Source organism: Oryzias latipes, chromosome 3 (assembly GCF_053564925.1).
Source record: "Oryzias latipes strain Hd-rR chromosome 3, Olatipes_Hd-rR_3.1".
Lineage (NCBI taxonomy): Eukaryota > Metazoa > Chordata > Actinopteri > Beloniformes > Adrianichthyidae > Oryzias > Oryzias latipes.
In genome coordinates, this window is record NC_136239.1 from 31,958,002 (window position 1) to 31,976,174 (window position 18,173).

Sequence of the window (18,173 nt, forward strand, 5' to 3'; positions counted from 1 at the left end):
TATTTTTAAAATGCTCTTGTAGCCTTTCTCTCATGATGGAGGACATCTAGAAAAAGTAATTAGCTCAAAAAAGGAAATTCTAGGTTTTTCTTTATTCAAGTTATGGTGAAACAGGAGCAGATGAAGAAATGCGGTTTTGAAAAAAGATTGTAGAAGTGACAGAAAATACTATGGGACCCCCCCCCCCCCTTCAAAAATACACTGAGCTCCCTGCTCCACTCAACTGTGATGCATCCACTTGCAGACAAATTCTTCCATGAACTGGCATCTGGCTCAAAACTGTACGACTGGACAGCTCCAATACTGCTCGTCGTTTTTGCTGCACTGGGGTTGTGAGGGGCTGTAAACTAGTGGGTGAGAGAGTGCAAACAGATGGGTGACGGCGAAGGGAAGAGGGGGCGGCCTTGCTCCGCACCAACAGTCCCCCCCCCACCAAACCGATACAGATTGCTATTGAGCTACTGGCGCTCTGCAGAAACCGTGTCCTGGAAAGACAAAACTGTCCCAGCAGCTGTTTGTCACTTTTTGTTCCCTACAAACCACCGAATCCGTTGGACCTCCAAGAATATAATGTTTCAATCTGTGAATCATTTATAACAGTTTGACGACCTTCCTTAGGTTCAAATTTTTAATTATAATATCAACTACCGGTCTATTATTTTTAATTAGCCAGATCCTCAACCGGTCACCTTTAGATCAGCTTCCACTCTTACTCTCAGGAAGAGAGTCGAGCCATTCATCTAGATGTTGACATTGATGAGATGAGCAAACGCAGAATCATCATGAGCTCCTCAATAGACTGTATTACATCATTAGAAGTTTCTAGCTCTCACTCAGAGAAACGACCTCATTTTTCATTCATTCAACCTTGAAGGAAATGAGTAACAAAGCAGGTAAGAACAGAGATCAGTGCTGCAATGAGACGCCACATTGCAGATTGATGATGTGGTCCAAAAGGCCATTTTAGGAGGAACTCACAGGTTGATGTTGGTTGAAAAAAAGAAAGTTTAGTGATTTGTTTTTCTTCAAATGAGAAAATATAACATATGGACGATCAGTCATTTCTGGTCTATACTGCCTGACAAATACTGTTTGGTTTTTTATTCATTGTTGAAGTTATTTTAAACATTAAAGATACCAAGATTGACTAAAGTATAAACACAAGCAAGGACCATTTTGTCCGAACAGGAAGACAAACTGACCTTTTAGCAAACAGCGCCACCTGGTGGAAACAAAAAACTCCTGTAAACCCAAACTACATTTATGGTGAATAAGAGATTGAAATTTGTTCTTCATTAATAAAGATTTGAACCTGAGGTAAAAACTGTCAAATTAAAGCCTTGCATTATAGTTTACATGTAAAATATTAGTTTCATGGATTTTTTTTGAATGAGCACATTATCACTCTTTGTTTCATAAAAGTCTTTATTCATAAACTTGATGCAAGTTTACAAATTACTTTACATTGTCAAAATCACCCTTGCAATGAGAAAAGGAAACCAAACCAAAGCATGCTTTCAGTGCATCACTTTATAACCCGGCCACCATTGTTAATGAAGCAAGGTATAGGACCAGAATCAGGCTGGTTCAGTTCTTAGACCAGGGCCGCTTTAGACAGAGACGACTGTGTTAGTCAAACATGTACGGACAAACTGTTTTGCAGAATCTAAGGCTCCAGATTTCCTAAGCTGAGCATCTTAAAGCAGATTAAAGCCGCTTTTGTGACCCAACAAACCACCTTTTTACATCGAATCCGAGTGAGTGCCAACCAGACGGGCCGTGTGCGTCTTGAAATCGGACTTGTGCGCTGATGCAGTGGGAGACAACACAAACAGTGACATGAAAAGATGGGACGTTTTTGAAGGCTTTCTAGTCACCCAGCGGAACCACTCCACGGTATTCTGTCATGCACATTACAGCAATATCAAAGAGAAAAAGCTTGACGGGATCGGATCCCATCATCAAAGCTCAGGGTGGTCTGAGGGTTGGGCGTGATCTACACGGCACATCTTTCATCTGTCCAACTCTTGATGCGTTTCCTCAGAAACCGTGTGGAATGCAGCAGCAGAACACAGCTGGTAACAGGTAAAAACTAAAAACAAAGGTAGACTTTCTTAATGGAGAACGGGGAAAAATCCAGAACACATTCAATCTTGGTAATATTCTGAACCAGTCTGTTGCAGAAATGAGTGTGCAGTTTGTATTCCTGAGTTATTTGACTTAAATATATATTTTATATATATATTTTTAACCAATAATGCAGGCGTGGGCTTAATGTAACAAAACAAGGAGATGGGTCGTTTCCTACATGGGTCAGAACAACCCACAGCCATGCCAAACACATGGTTTGCTGAAGAGGGAGAGTTGATTCAATCCTAAAAATCGAAACAAAAATGGGACTGAACATCTGATGCAAGTGAGGTCAACACCATTCAGATGAGGGCTGTGTGTATAAAATAGTACAATGAAGTCTTATATGTTGGCTATCAGGACAATATACTCAAAACAATGCAAGTAACCAAACAGAACACCCACAACAAACATGTAACTGCATTAATTGGAATGCTTTGCGCGCTTTCCTGCATATTTTTCACATTACATCAAAGCCGCGGCGCCCTGAGGGGTACGGCGGCGCTGAGAGTCGTCATGAATAGTAACCAGGCAGGTGGTGATGGGAAGAGCCAAGTCTGTCCTGTGGCAAATCTGAACCAATACTCTGTCAACCAAAGAGAGCCTGGCTGCTCTGGACAGGTGTGACGATGGAAGGTAAAACGATGCAGGATATTGCTGATCTTCTGAGACTTTCTATAAACAGCCACGAGGTGGTGGTGGTGGTGGTGGGGGGTGGGGGGGGGCGCGAGTTAGAAGGACACTTTGGAGTCCCAGACAGAGAACTGGCAAGGTGGTCTGGATGAACGACCAGATCAAAGAACTAAACCAGGGGGACTTGAAACTTCATTCAGTTCAACACTCAACCTGGAAGCTTTCTCTACGGCTCATTATCAAACTAGGAGGTGGTCCTGTCATGTTTGGGAGAAATAAGGGGCAAAAAAAAAAAGAACAAAACTGCAGTAGTCATTAGACTTAAATATAAAAATGTTTCCTTTCATTTAGATATTTAAGGAGTATTCACGAGGCAACGTTCTTTCCTTGAATTTTAAACGGGCATTGAGAAGCTGCAGTGCCCTAAAAAGAGAAGTGTATATAGCAATACAGTCTCTGCCCAGCCAAAGACCTAGACAATGTTACAATATAAACAGTTAAATCTTTTTTTTTCTTTTTTTTTTTGCAGAAATACAAATTTACAGTTATACAGTGGAGTTAAAATCAACTACATTTCTACCACGGCTCTGCACTGCCCCGATCACGTTCTGCTACGCCAAACCTCTCCTGCAGGTTTCCAGCCGGATGGTGGTGGTGGTGGTGGGATGACGGAGGTCTCCAAGTTTTAAAGTCAGGTTTAAAGCCCATCTGTGCTGGTCTTCAGACACGGGCCTCGTTCAAAAAAACAAAAACAAAAATGTTTCTTCATCTCGTTCCCATCTTGTTTGGGGGTTTTCAGCTTTCAAAGATAACGGGCCTCAAAATGGTTTGACCCTTTTCCTTTCAAAGCATTAAAAAGATGAGTACTAGAGGTGGTCCACAGAGAGGAAAAGAAATGCAGCAGCCCCCCACCCCACGGTAATTTTCGTTTGGTCCTTCCCAGCCAATCGTGTCCAGAAATGTCACGTGCCGGTCTCTGATCCGGTCCGCGGCCAGAGCAGCCGGGAGCTGGAGGATGAAGCCATGCTGAACTTTTCAACTCAAAACCTGCAAGTAGCTGACATGCTCAATGCCAAAAGCAAAAGGCAAGTCTGCATGAGGTTTAGTCCTACGTCCTGGGTTGAAGAATCAACATTACATTTAAAATAAAAAGTTTGATTGCATCATACAACAATGTGGAGAAGAATGAGCATCTGAGGGGGAGGGGGGGGGCACCCGTTACAGTATATATATATATATATATATATATATATTTATATATGTGTGTGCTAGTTTCTGGGTGAGGAGTTTGGTTTGGAGTTCAAACTGTCTGGCAGAGAACAAAACCACTTGCAGGATCAAAACAAAATTGGTCGATAGGAAAGCAGAATCTAAAATGCATGGTCCCAGGGCAGAAAAGGCAACAGTATCTTTTAGCCGTCCTCTTTAGGGGGTGTGTACCAGCCTACACACACACACACACACACACAAACAAACAAAACAGAAAAGGGACATCAGCGGATTTCTCAACAAATTTCATAAGGGTGCATATTTTTCATCAGAAAACATCTAAACTACTTTGCACAGTTGATAATAGCAGGTAAACATAAGCACATCAATGTTTTCCATTTATGGAACACAAATAGTTCAGGCCTCAATACCCTGAGCTTGGATGCGGGAAAGAGATTCGGTTTCAGTCAACAAAGTTAGCAATGAAAGTGAAAACAGACACTCACCGTTCTTTTCATGAATCTGAACCAGGGATTTGTAAGACTGCTGTGCTCTGGCAAGATTATACTGGTTCTGTGTCAAAACATAAAAACCTCATTAGCGTGCAAAGTGACATTATGTCTCACAGGAACATTTGTGTGAGGAGAATCAAATATTCCTTCTTTAATGGAGCAGTCTGACTTTGTTCTAATCATGTGGGTGAAGCAACACCATCATCATCATCATCGCCCCCTCGCTGTACATTGGCTGGAGCTGGCCACCTTCTCCACATGTCTTTGAGTTTCTGGGTGTGACCATCGAGCAGGACCAACACCCCTCATCTGAAGGGCTGCCGAAGTCCTTCAACCGCTGCTCTGCTCTGTATTTTTGACATGGCGCGTCTGTTCCTGGTTCGACAGAGCTGAGCTCCAAGAGGTCACCACCACAGACCCCAACCCCCTAACATCCTTGGAAGGACTATACAGTTCCAGCTGTAAACATCTTACAGGATTCATCTTCCCACAGAAACTCACTGGCAGAGGATGCAGATCAATAAAAAGGCTAATCCCGGAGTTAATAAAGGAAGCGGACTACACCAATCAGTGGATTTGTGGGCTGTTGCACAACTAAGTTTGTGTTGTTTCGCTCTGTTCCATTAACATCAGATGCTACCTGACTGAGCATGTGCTTTTCACATCAGAACACGACTGATTATTGGATCCAAGTTGTGTTGAAATATAATCGATATCTTAATGATATTCCTAAAACATATCCAAGTTCTTCTGCAAAACTCAGTAATATAATAAATCAAGGCGTAAGCACGGCCGTAGCTGTGTGTAATCCCAAACCTGCAGAAACTGACATCTTTTGTTTAGACGTTTCTGGTATCATTGAATCCGGTCAGTTCAATAAACAAACCTGCAGAATCACCTGAAGGAAAGCCTTTGCATCAGTGAAGACCTGTTGGAATGGCTGCACAACATGCTGGACACAACAAAGAGCTAGTGTGAAGAGTCGGCTGCTCTTTCAGAGGATTGAGGTGAATACGCTCTTCTGCCCACCCTGACAGACACCATTACAGCGGTGGTATGACTCAAAAAAGAAAACATCTACGGAACCTGGAGGCACCAAAAACACCAAACAGCGACCTGGATGTGGTTAGAGCCTCGAGAACATCATCTTCCTCTTAGTTATCTTCACAAGCAAAAGAGAAATGTATATTTACTTTAAATCGACAAAGTAAACTTGCCTCCACAGTCCAAGCTTGCAATGTTGCAGCGCCCTAAACTGTAGATGGAGCTCCTTTTAAACTTACACAATTGTAGATTTTGGGTGCAGGAGGGTGGACTGGGGGAAAGGAGACCCATGCAGGACTTAACCGTTAAGTATTTATAATTACAAATATTTGCCATCGGTGTCCCAGTGACGTGGAAAACCATGGAAGTGTTCCTGTGACCATGCTTACAGAGAACCAGACTGCAGACATACTGCTTGTTTTTGACTCTCTTGTTCAACAGAAGATGCAACATGAGGAAAAAAAGAAATCCTAAAAACTTAACGGGGACAGTTAGAACTAACAGGAGGACACTCTCCACTACAGACACTATTGACCATCAGGGCTGAGTCAGCATTTCACACGTGTGTTTGCATTCTACAGTATGTTTTAGCAGGATCTAACAAATCGCTCTAAAAGTGCTCGACACTTCAAAACCTCCACAGAGGCTGGATGCTACTTATGAGCCACTTTAACAGTGAACACAATACTGTGAAAACGTGCTTTACCGCATATTTATAGCCTCAGCAATCACTTGAACTTCACACAAACTTCACATTCAGAGAACAATTTGCAGAATAAAGTCACATCTGGTACCAGAACACTATGAAAACAGTTAGCCACTGCCAACACTGGCCAAGTCATTCTATTTATATCACTCTGCAGACTGCACTTTATACATTTGCTGTCTGGATATCTGTCCAACTGAATGAAAGGGTGGAAAAAAAAGAAAAAGAAAAAACATTGTTGCACAGAGAGCGCAGCAAACCACCAACACAGGTCAGTGTACCACGTTTGTGTAAATACACTATAGTGTGTTTCTGTTAACTCGGGGTGGCCCCATCCAGTCACATGATGATTAATCAGCTCCGATTACATAGGCTTCATAATCAGAATCAGATGTGGTATCCCGATATGGGATTGGATTTTTATTTTATTATTATTTTTATCACCGCTATGCATTTCCAGCTTATTATTAAAGATAAATACTCTACTAGAAGTCTGCAGATCATGAAGGAAGCACAAACTTTTATTGCTGTAAAGCACAGCAGAACATGACACTAATTTAAGCAGGAGGCGCACAAAAATAGTTCAGTAAAGTTAGCAAGACTTCCAGACTCAATAAATCTTAACGTTTTAAACTGACAGCAGGTGTCTTTTTTGGTTTGTCCTAACTCAAACAATGACCTACAAAGGCGTTTCAAAAGAATAAAAGGTCCGTCTTTTGTTTCTTTTTAATGAGAATGGCTCTCCGTGCTGCCGACAGTGAGAGGGCTGCTAAGGGACCGTCTACAAAGTGCAAGCTCCGGGAAAAAAGGGAAGAAAAGCACAAAACAATGTCTCAAAAACACATCCATGTTTACTTTGACATGAGAAAGTAATGAAGACTCATCAAGCTACAAGAACAAATTAAAAATAAAGTAATCAGTAATTTTTAATGGATATGAATTACTACCTCTGATAAAAAAGGCAATGGCTCTGAAGTTATTAAAGCTTCAGTCACCAAACTTCCTCACATGACTAATTATCACCTATTTTTTATTAGTTAACTATTTTTCTAGTCGATAGTTGCATTATTGTTTGCTTAACTGTTCCATTTACTTCACAGAAGTGCCCTGTTTAAGTATTTAATGATAAAATTTGGTTTATAAAACAAAACATGGGAGACCTGGATCTGTTTATTACATTTGTTCATTTTTATTTAAAATGTGTTACTGACGTATTTGTTTGGGGCTCGGTATCAACAGATCCTCAAATCGGATCAGACCCAATAAACCCTGGCCGGGACATCCCTACTGCCAACACAGCAAAGCATCCCAAACGTGGTTGCTTACCTTATTGGCTCCAAACTGTACTCTGGCTTTTCCCTTGACTAAAGTGGCGTTAATCTGCATGATGACAGACTCAATGGAATAGGCACTGCTCCAGCCCTGCAATCACCAAATCCAATAACCATTAGAATAGATTTTGATGTATCAACAGGGAGATTAAAAAACAAAACAAAAACAAATTATTTAGATTAATGGAACAGAGGTTTTTTTTTTTTGTGGGTTTACACAGAAACACAACATACCTGTTTGGTGAGAAGCTCCATGCACAGGGCGCCTCCTCCAAGAACGTAACTAAATCCAGAAATAATAAATTCTTAGGCTTTTTTTATATGGAAATACAAACACATTTCAATTATTTTGTAAAAATGTCATCAAAAGAACTTAAAATAATTAAGGAGATGATCTCACCCTCCAGAAAGCACAGGTGACACAACCCGGACAAATGGTGGATCGAAGGGGAAATTATCCTGTTTATTCAGGAGAAACCTCCATCAACAAACCGATCAGATAAACCTAAACATTCTTTGGCTTCCATGCAGTTTTACTCACTTTATATGAGAAATTTAGTAAAATGTAATCCATTCCTTCCTTTTCTTTTAAGACTTGTAAATCACTGTGTAAAGGGCTGTCTGGATCCACCCTGTTGGACATGAAATAATACAGTCGGACCACGTTTGAGCTGTGAAAAAGATGGACAAATGACCCAGGATGCTTACGTCCTCAGCTTGACGTGCCATTCATACAGACTGTCGTTTACAAGTTCCACTGAATAGATGCCTGGAAAAACAAAATGAGATCAGTCGAACAAAAAATAGATGGCAAATTTGTGTTTCGCACAACTTATTCTGCCAATGTGCATAAAATGGGCAGTCAGCTTCAATGAATGCAAGAAAATCCAGATGGAGCCATGCTTACTAAATGCATAGTTGGATTTTTCCTGAACAAATACCACAGCTTGCTTTGGAAATACATTATGTATTAAATAAATAAACCTGTGCGCTTACCTGACTTGTAACTCTGAGACCGATAAATCTCTCGGAGCTCCTTCATAAGGCGGTCGGACGCTTGTACTGAACCAGAAACTGCACCCTGCAAAAAGCACCGTTTGAAAGGGAACGCATAAATCCAGACAGTCCTTTACAAATTTGAACGCCACAGTAAACCTGTAGCTCAGACTTAGAATAGTCTGTCAAAGTTAGCTGTATTTGAATGGATGTTGAGTGTTTATCTAAGAAACATTCCTTCGGGTTTAAAACATAAATGACATATTCCAGATATTGAGTCAGAAGCGTAGCTGGGTTTCTTAACGGGATTATATAAAACTTCATATCCCTTTCCAAAAGAAGAACAAAAACATGTTTTTATTTTTGCAGCCTCTGGAAGAGGAAAATAACAGAAGATTGCAGCATGAATGCAGATCATACGGCACAGTGTGCCGTATGATCTGCATTCATGCTGCAATCTTCTGTTATTTTCTGATTCATGATCTGCATTCATGCTGCAATCTTCTGTTATTTTCTGATTCATGATCTGCATTCATGCTGCAATCTTCTGTTATTTTCTGATTCATGATCTGCATTCATGCTGCAATCTTCTGTTATTTTCTGATTCATGATCTGCATTCATGCTGCAATCTAATAGCTAAACAGGAGCTTACATTCAGGTGGTCTTGTCTCTGGTTCTTCCGGATCTTTTCCAGAATAGCCAAGTTCTCCTTCTCAATGCCGTCATCGTCGGATTTCTTTCCGTCTGCAGGCTCCTCCTCTTTCATTTCATAGTGGTCCAAGTCCTCGATGTCCTGCAGATTCATCAAGAAATTCAAATTCACCAAACAGCTCACTCAATTCAAAATATTTCAGTCACAATGATTGTGAAGATTGTGAACACGCGATGAGAACATTGTGTCTCATCGTGGGTACTTTTGTTTTGAAACAAGGAAAACAAAGATAGAAATGAAAATATTGTTTTGTTTTCGGCATCACATAAATCACATAAAACATATGCACAAATGTTTAAAGGTTGTAACTACAAATTGAAAAAAAAACCTAATAATTTGACTTAAAAGGACTAAATAAATCAAAAAGATAGACCGCAACAGCAATGTTATCTTACCTCTCCCATATCTTCTTCCTCTTCCTCTTCAGATGTGACTTCATCAGTACCATGCTAATCACACAAACAAAGACAGGACTGAGTCAAACTCAGTAAATCAGTCAACAACTGATTTTGGCCTACACTGTACATCTTCAGAGACGGCAACCTTTCATTGGCAGTAACTGCGAAAGCAGGACACTGATCAGTTCATGGTCGCCTCGTGGGGGGGGGGGGGGGGGACCATTAACATGTGAAGTGTGAATGTGCAGCAAAGGTTGGTCAATGGGATTCAACCTCCTTTTTTGTTTTAGTCTGTAATGCTGCATCTCATTGAAGCTAGTTTGTGTTTTTTCAGCTGATTCAACAGTTGGGGCTGTTGGTGAGAGATGACTGGCTGGCTGTTTTCAGCAGAGACAAAGAACGGCCAAAGGACTGACTCCACATGTCACACACAATCCCTTCACATCTGTCACTGTTTTTTAAAGGAAAACTCTCCATGTAATGCAGTTATAAGCAATGAAGAAACTAAAAAACTCTTAAATAACAATGATTCAATACAAACCTGGGTCTTTTCAAAGAGAAAATCCTGTATTAAAAAGTTCTAAATGCATCCATAGTCATAGGTCTAAATGGGTTTATACCTGCTGGTTTTTCACAAAAGGTTGATGTAAATAAACTATAATAAAAAGGACTCGAGAAAGCTCAGATGAAAATGTTCCACACTATTTATTCACTTTCAGCAAAAAGAAAGCCTGCAGTCACGCCACTCTGTTGTGGGGCTTTCCCCTGCAAGAAGTAGAAACAAACTTGCCTTTCGGTCTTGTCCCACAGGCCCTGCAGGTAGGGGCTGATCAAGCATCTCCACATCAGGATGTTGTGGAAGGTTGTACAGGCGACACAGGTCACAAATGAGCTTTTTTAACTGCTGCAAAAGCTAGAAGAGACAAAAACAAAAGAATAAAAGACGTACAACATAAATGCAACTCTTAAAAAAATGCATCATTGACAGAGAGGATGGCGCACAAGGATTCAGTGTCAAGAAACATCATCAGTTGTTATCTTTATGTAACCATCATAAAGGACTTGAGGCTATTTGTGACCCAACATAAGAAATAGTGTGATTCGAGAAAGTTAAACCAAAGCTGTGGAAGCAAATCTGAACATTTTGAAACAGTGGACAACCAAACCACAAAAGTACAGATATGTCTGCAACCATAAGCAGAGAAACAAGTGTAACCTATAAACCATCATGCAGCCTAGACATGTTTGGTATTTTAAACCTAAATTGAAGGTTTTGCAATATCAAAGTAAGCATTTTCAAAAACTTCTGATGCATTTACTCATTTTTTTAAATTATGGGCATAAAGGTAAAAGTCAGTAATTTTGTTAATACAACAAAACATGTTTAAGTACACATGAAAGGAAAAGTAAAACACTTCAGTTTTAAAAGGTAATTTTAAACATTCCTGTGGCTTTTACTGATCTTTTTTAAACAACCTTAGCTCCAAATGGGTTTAGCTGCCATCAGCTTATATGCAGTGTCTTTGCAAATATGGTTAGAATTTAGGTCACCAGTGCAACATCTGTGCAACAGAAAAAACAGACTGATGCTATCTTTTTGTCAAGAAAGGGGTCTTTGCCTGACATAATGTCTGTGATGCCAGAATGCTTCTTGGAAACAAGCCTGAGGAGACAAAACCTCTTTTCAGACAAATAATGTCTTTTATTTTTGAGAAAATTCAAGCCAGAAATTCAAAATGAAGTCATTCTACATGTCAAATAGTGTTCTCTATGACTAGAATTACACATGAATGTCTTACTCACACAAAATCCAAATTATCCAAAGACCTAGACTAATAGGTCTTGTGATAAATGACACAAAAAAGTGGAGAAAAAGGTCATGCCTACCCAAACAAAAGTAACTAAGTCATCTAGTACCCATGGAAACTCACCCATGTCTAAACAGTTAAGTATTTATTTGACTTCTACCAATGAAGCTCAACTAAAAAGGCTGCAAACATGTCTAAATGATGAGCAAAATCTTCCAGCTCTGAGCCAGTCTTGTCAGTTCGTGTTCAGTCAAGTGAATCAGTGAAGTTAAAATGCAAATAGAGGTTTACTTTAATCAGCTGTCACACAGCTTAAACGTGTTATTCGACAGAACAAGAAAACCTGAAGCGTACAATAATCAGCACACTAACCTAACCCAACAACCATCGTGACTTTTCTTTTGGGCTTAAAGCTTGTCACAATAAGGACCCCATCCCTGGCTGATGATGATTCAACGAAATTGACAGCTCTGCCATCTATTTTTACCCATATGTTCACACTGGAGCAGTACAAAAAAGGAGACATGGTTAACTTACCAGGGTGCTGCCTTTTCTGACATCTTCCAATCGCTCCAAAACTTGTGCCAAGCTCGGGTCATCAGAGTCTACGAACCATATTGGTGGCGTCGAAGGATAAGACTCCTGAAGGAACGGCGTAAAGAAATGCAGTTAAATAAATGCTAACGACCCACATTATGAGTATCACGAAACTAAACACAGATTTGCCAAGCGAAGAAACGAAACAAAAATACGCAGGAAAAAAAAAATGACGACGAAATTAGCATTCTGAACGTGTCGTTAGCCAAATGCTAGCTTAAGCTTCGCTTCCAAAACTTGACAGTTTAGCGATTACTACAGGAGTGATCATCTTTCATTCGTTCATATTAGAAAACAAACCACACAATGTGTCAAGCTGCAGAAAAAATGTTAAAACACGTGAGCAAGTTAAAATCACAAGTTTAAAAGCAAAAACGGGTGTCTGTGTGTGAAGCTAACTTCACTTGACTTGTGTTCCTAACCTGTCTCTACTCACCGTTATGTTACAATGGATAATTAACAGCTTCTCTCCAGTTACGTTAAATTGACAGCTCAGTTCGTCAGGCTTCCAGTCGATTATCCTGAATCGTTCGTGGTTTGGATCAAAAATCGACTCCAAAAACTTCAGTTCGGCCTTGAGCCCCGACACCGACATCTTCCACGCATCTCCGGCTGGGCCACGGGGGAGAGGGAAAAAGTCGGGACTTAGCTCTCAAGCTAGTAAGAGCAACACCGTTGTTTTCACATAAAGCTGGTCTTAAAAGTACCAAGAAGTGAAGGGCCGTCCGCCACAGGTAGCGCAAAATATGGAACCGCTACAATCCGTGTTCTGGTAAATTTCAGCGCAACTGCTAGTGAAGTGGCTAATGTTAGCTAAAATCTAGCAGGCTGCTAGCGAGCTAGCCGTTGTTGTTGTCTTTCCGTCTATTGTTGTTGTCTGCCTATGAAAGCAACATTTTCAGGCATTCGTGGTTCCCTGTGTCCGTTGTCTCACTGTCCCATCGGACAATTCTTTAATAAGAACTTGACCAGGAAACGAACATATAATCTTCACGATGTGACCAAATATCCCGTTAAAAGGATTGTGTTTTTCATCCCGGTGCAACTGTAGCTGGCCTCTTGTGGGGTTTAAAGATGGCGTTTGGCAACCTCCCCGCTCCTGCAGAATCCCAGCATGCAGTGCGTGTCAAATCTATTCAAAATTAAGAAAACTAATGTTGTTTAACGATCATACGAGCATAAAATGAAAAAAAGATGGGCACTAAAGGGGCTTTTTAATGGGGGGGGGGGGGGGGGGCATTCAAAAATATATTTTGTAGATTTAACTTCTGGCTGACTTTTCCAACATCTTGTACAATATAACATTTGTATCACTTCATGATATTATTTAAAAATATGATATTGTTATACTGAGAACCGAAGACAAAACTGTCTTACAATTTCTGTTTTTGTGTGATTTCCTATCTATTTGGGCCTAAAAAAAAACACCTTACAATTTTAATTTTTTTAAAAACGTTTTTTATTTTAATTTCCCAACATGTCTATTGAAGAGGACAACAGGACGATATTTCTGTGAAAATAGAACTCAATTTGGAAAATCAGAAAAAAGGAGTGATATTCACCCAAAAATGTTAAATTTTGTTCTAAAACAATAAAATTCTGTATCACTCTTTTGTTACATGTTGGACCATCTGCTACAGAGGAAGATCAACCGGTAAATTGAGAGCTTTGCTTATTGGCTCAGCTCTCTCCTCACCACAACAGACCGGTACAGCAATCGCACAACTACGGACGCTGCTCCGATCCGCCTGTCAATCTCATGCTCCTGTCTTCCCCCTCTGATGGACAAGACTCCAAGATATTAAACTCCTCCATCTGGGGCAGGGACACTCCACCCACCAAGAGATGGCAAACTACCCTTTTCCGGTCGAGAACCATGGCCTCAGAGTTAGCGGTGCTGACTCTCATCCCAGCCGCTTCACACTCGGCCACAAACCGCACTAATGCACACTGGAGGTCCCAACTTGATGAAGCCAACAGGACAAAGTCATCTGCAAAGAGCAGAGATGAAATCCTGTGGTCCCCAAACCAGACCCTCTCTGTCCATAAAAACTATGAACAGAACTGGTGATAAAGGGCATCCCTGCCGGAGTCCAACATGCACCGGGAACAGGTTTGACTTACTGACTATGCGAAGCAAGCTCTTGCTCCGGTCATGCAGAGACCGGACCGCCCTCAGTAAGGCTCCCCGGACCCCATACTCCCATAGCACCCTCCACAGAATATGGGGGACGCGGTCGAACGCCTTCTCCAAATCCACAAAACACATATGGACTGGATGAGCGAACTCCTGCATTCCCTCCAGCACCCTAAAGAGGGTGTAGAGCTGTTATACTGTTCCCACGCCAGGCCGGAAACCGAACTGTTGTTCCTGGATCTGAGGTTCGACGGACTCTCTTCTCCAGTACTGTGGAGAAGAGAGTCCTTGGCTGGCTGAGGCCTCCCGGGAAGGCCTCCCAGGGAGGCTGAGGAGTGTAATTCCCCGGTAGTTGGAACACAACTAAATCATAAACAGATCCTCGAAAATGTTATCAACGTACTGTGAAAGGTACGGGATTGGACTCCAGTATTCACAAACTTTGGAGTCATCTTGATAGGCAGGGCAACCTGCTAGCACAGGTGTAAACCTGTTATGATGGACGTTTAAAAAACACAAAAAAATCAAGTTAATTAAAAAAATAGCAGTTATTTTTTCCTGAATCTCATCCTCCTCGTCCTTTTCATCATCCGAAAGCTCCAAATCTGAATCTCCCTCAAATATCTGGTATAGAATCCTCTCTGCTTCACTTTTTTCCTCCTAAAATAATGTGCAGCCATTAAATACATTAAAATGGTCCTGATGTCCACTACAGTTGACATTCATTAAATGCCTGCTGTTTTAAAACATAAAACTATTTTCAGATCTAAAAATATTGTTTCTAACATGTTTATGACCAAGAATATATAATTATCATGGTAAAAAAAAAAAAGGAATAGATACAGAATATTTGACTTGCCTTTCACCTTTCCATAAAATGAAGTAAATGGTATGGCAGCCATCTTGGTAGAGGTAAAACTTGAAGTTCCCAGCATGCAAATGCATCACATGACACATCACTGGAAAGCCCAGGATGTCCTCTACACAGTAGAGTAGGAATTAGAAAGGTATTTCCTTAGAAACATACATGTAAACAAAATGTCTATTATAGAGGACATAAATGAGTGGGCCGGGTCTCAGGATATTACAATTTCTTATGCATATATTGCTATACTATATTATTTAACATATTATTTAGTTCACAATCAAGTTTCTACAGATTACCAGGGGCAGAGCTACGGTGGGGCCACCGTCCTCCCCCCACAGGCCCCCCCCACACCTCCAATTTTTGATTCAGTTTGATTGAGCATTGCAAAAATAACATTGAATTTACATAAAATTAATAAAATGTTCTTCACCATCTCACTTTCCAAGAATTTTTTTTTCTTATTTATTAATAAAGTGACTATTTGGACATATTTTTCAAAATATGTGCGGCCAGTGCTGAACTTTTTTTCTTGGCTGCACTTATTTTGAATGCTCAAAATATAGCCATACTTAAAATATTTGCTTGGTAACTATTCCTGTATTTACCATTACCCCTTATACATTCGATTAACTACAAAATGTAGCCCTGTATGTGCGAGCATTGCAGCAATAGGCATTTTGTTGGCATCTAATGGCTTTGACCAACACGAAATTCCATCCGTTTTTGCACTTGGTTGCACTTAGAATACATGGGAATAAAATCAGCTTAATTTATATTACTCTTACTTAAAAAAAACAACCTTTATTTAAAACAACAACACAAATGTTAGTGATTATAAAGACATTCTGGCTTAAATAATTAGGTGTGGCTAAAGTCAAGTTTAAAGTTTTGTGAGTACCTGCATCAAACGCTAATTTTACCTGCTAAATTTATGATTTTAATATACCAATAAATAAACTATAAATGTTTATTTCTTTTTTTTCCCTTCAATAATCAGTGCAAACTCCTCAGCATATTCCCTCCCTGGGTAAAACAGGGATTTGTCTTATTTTTGGCCAAAACAGCAGGATTGATACAAGTTTGACAGGTATTAATCACCAGGTCCTTAAACTGGATAAAAATGTCCCCTTTCTCATGCAAAAGTCCAAACGTGAGTTTTACCCTGTGAAACCAACACTAGGGAGCAGTGTTGGCCCAGTAAATAAAGAAAGTACTCATCATCAACAGATTACGGTAACATTCTTTCTAAAGGGCTATTAACATTAAAATATCAATAAAATAAGGCTACATGTCTCAGAGCTGCTCTCTACTGTAGCTGTTTACATGACGGCCTGTAAGACAGTTGCAGATCTTCCATCACAGAGAGGTCAACATAACCTGAACACCCTCACCCAGGTCTACAAATCCTACTGCTGACTGTGTTCTGCGTCTACTCCTCACAGCTACTCATTGACATATTTTGTAGCTGAGAAGTTTTTCAAAGAGTTCAGATCATGTCGACTCTAACTCATGTTTTTTAAGTAAGTTACCTCTTCCTCAGTCACTTTTTGTATTTCTTCTGATTGTCCAAATGTGATGAAAATGTCTTGTAATTATGAATGGTAGCAACAACTGTGGATGTTGATCAGATGTTACACATTTTTGGTTAAGAAAGAAAGAAGTAACTTAAGGGGGGAACTTTAACAATGCAGCGGCTCTCTAAAAATGTCAATGTTCCAGTTTAACAAACATTCATTCATTTGTATGACATTGATTTCTGTTGTTCCCACTAAAACTGTTTTAATATTTACATTTCATGGAATTCTAACTGGAGAAACAAAAAAAGGGAAATTGCGGTGGGTGTTAGCAAAGGTCTGTTTTTAGATTGATTAAAAATGTTCCCCTCCTATCTAACCTAACATAAAGTGGAAGTTTAAGTAGACAACAATGGAGAAAAGTGAATCAGATTGTAGGCTAAGCCTGATCTTATAGATACAGTAATCATTGTTGGGAATTTTAATTTGACTTTTTTTTCTCTTAAATCTAGAAATTCCTTTTTGTGAACCTTCAACAAAACATGACTGTAATGCACTTTGAGCAAAAACTTTAAATGTTTATGTGTAAAGGTTTTTAAAAATACTTTTTATTTATCAGTTTCCTCAATCGTCTCTGAGAGTTTAAACGGATGTTATTAGAAAACTTCTCAGTTAGCAAAAACCCCTCAGTCACTCCCATGTAAGTTGAATTAGACGTCATATCAATCTTTTGGGAGTCCTCTCTTTATCAAACCATGTTTCAAGAGGGTGATGCTTCCATCAAACCATTTTTCACACGCTCCACCTTTGTCACAATAGTTTGCTGCTCGTTGCGCTCTGCTACAACAATTCGACCAGGGCTCCTCTGCAATACGTTTACACAGAACCCACCTTTTTACAAAACCTGCAAAATTACAAAATTCATCCATCTGTCTATTATTCTCACACTGTCCTATGCATGTCAGGGTCACATGAGATGCTGAAACTTATGTCAGTTTCTGTGGAGAAAGCAGCGTTATCCCTGGACAGTTCACCAGTCCATCATGGAGCCACACCGACACACTCACACCTAAGGGATCATTTAGGGCTCCCAATTAACCCATTAAAGATGTTTTGCAACTGTGGGACAAAGTAGGGATACAAAATCCACACCTACAAAGTGAACCTGCAAATCCCACACAACTGGCTGTTAAATCCAAAAGCCAGGTAATCAAATATCCGATTAAAGAAATTTTTTTTTACCTGAAGCCTCCATCCAGCCTCACAGTCCTTTTCCAGGACGTAACTGAACTTCTTCTTTTTTGCTCCAAAATGGCAAAAGCTTATGACTGATTAGAATAAAAAAAAAGATGTACAAAAAAAAAGAATTGATCCTTTACAGATTGAACAATGCAACTTAATGTAGCGCAGCACATTTACCAGTTATCACCCTATTAAATACAAGTCAGAGGACAGTTATTGACAAGGACCTGGCTCATTTCATTTATCCTCACACTCTAATGGCTATAAATGGAACGATCTATGTTATTCCTGGATTAAATGCACTCATGAACACACAAATATTAATAAAGGTGAAT

General features: G+C 40.0%; 1 protein-coding gene across 2 annotated transcripts; it reads right to left on the reverse strand.

Moving 5' to 3' along the window:
* Nucleotides 1–1,407: 1,407 nt before the first annotated feature.
* On the reverse strand, nucleotides 1,408–13,197 carry LOC101159178 (ubiquitin-conjugating enzyme E2 Q2). Of its 2 annotated transcripts, XM_023953624.2 has the most exons (14): nucleotides 12,785–13,190; nucleotides 12,514–12,689; nucleotides 12,018–12,122; nucleotides 10,463–10,585; nucleotides 9,670–9,723; nucleotides 9,215–9,355; nucleotides 8,562–8,646; nucleotides 8,274–8,334; nucleotides 8,107–8,197; nucleotides 7,966–8,024; nucleotides 7,800–7,848; nucleotides 7,561–7,656; nucleotides 4,479–4,545; nucleotides 1,408–4,207 (listed from the first exon to the last, which is right to left on the reverse strand). In XM_023953624.2, the coding sequence occupies exons 2-14, from the start codon at nucleotides 12,670–12,672 to the stop codon at nucleotides 4,176–4,178; spliced, it is 1,122 nt and encodes a 373-aa protein (XP_023809392.1). In that variant the 5' UTR covers nucleotides 12,673–12,689; nucleotides 12,785–13,190; the 3' UTR covers nucleotides 1,408–4,175. The 2 variants fall into 2 exon arrangements, with proteins under 2 accessions (XP_023809392.1, XP_023809391.1); XM_023953623.2 differs by having other exon boundaries at nucleotides 12,514–13,197.
* Between the last annotated feature and the right edge of the window lie 4,976 nt (nucleotides 13,198–18,173).

Excerpts from the sequence above, each read along its gene's own strand:
- LOC101159178 (XM_023953623.2), bottom strand. The coding sequence starts at position 12,672 with ATGTCGGTGTCGGGGCTCAAGGCCGAACTGAAGTTTTTGGAGTCGATT. Across the intron at positions 9,724-10,462 it reads CTGTGGGACAAGACCGAAAG|CATGGTACTGATGAAGTCAC; the intron begins GCAAGTTTGTTT and ends TTGTGTGATTAG. Across the intron at positions 4,546-7,560 it reads TACAGTTTGGAGCCAATAAG|AACCAGTATAATCTTGCCAG; the intron begins GTAAGCAACCAC and ends GTTTTGACACAG.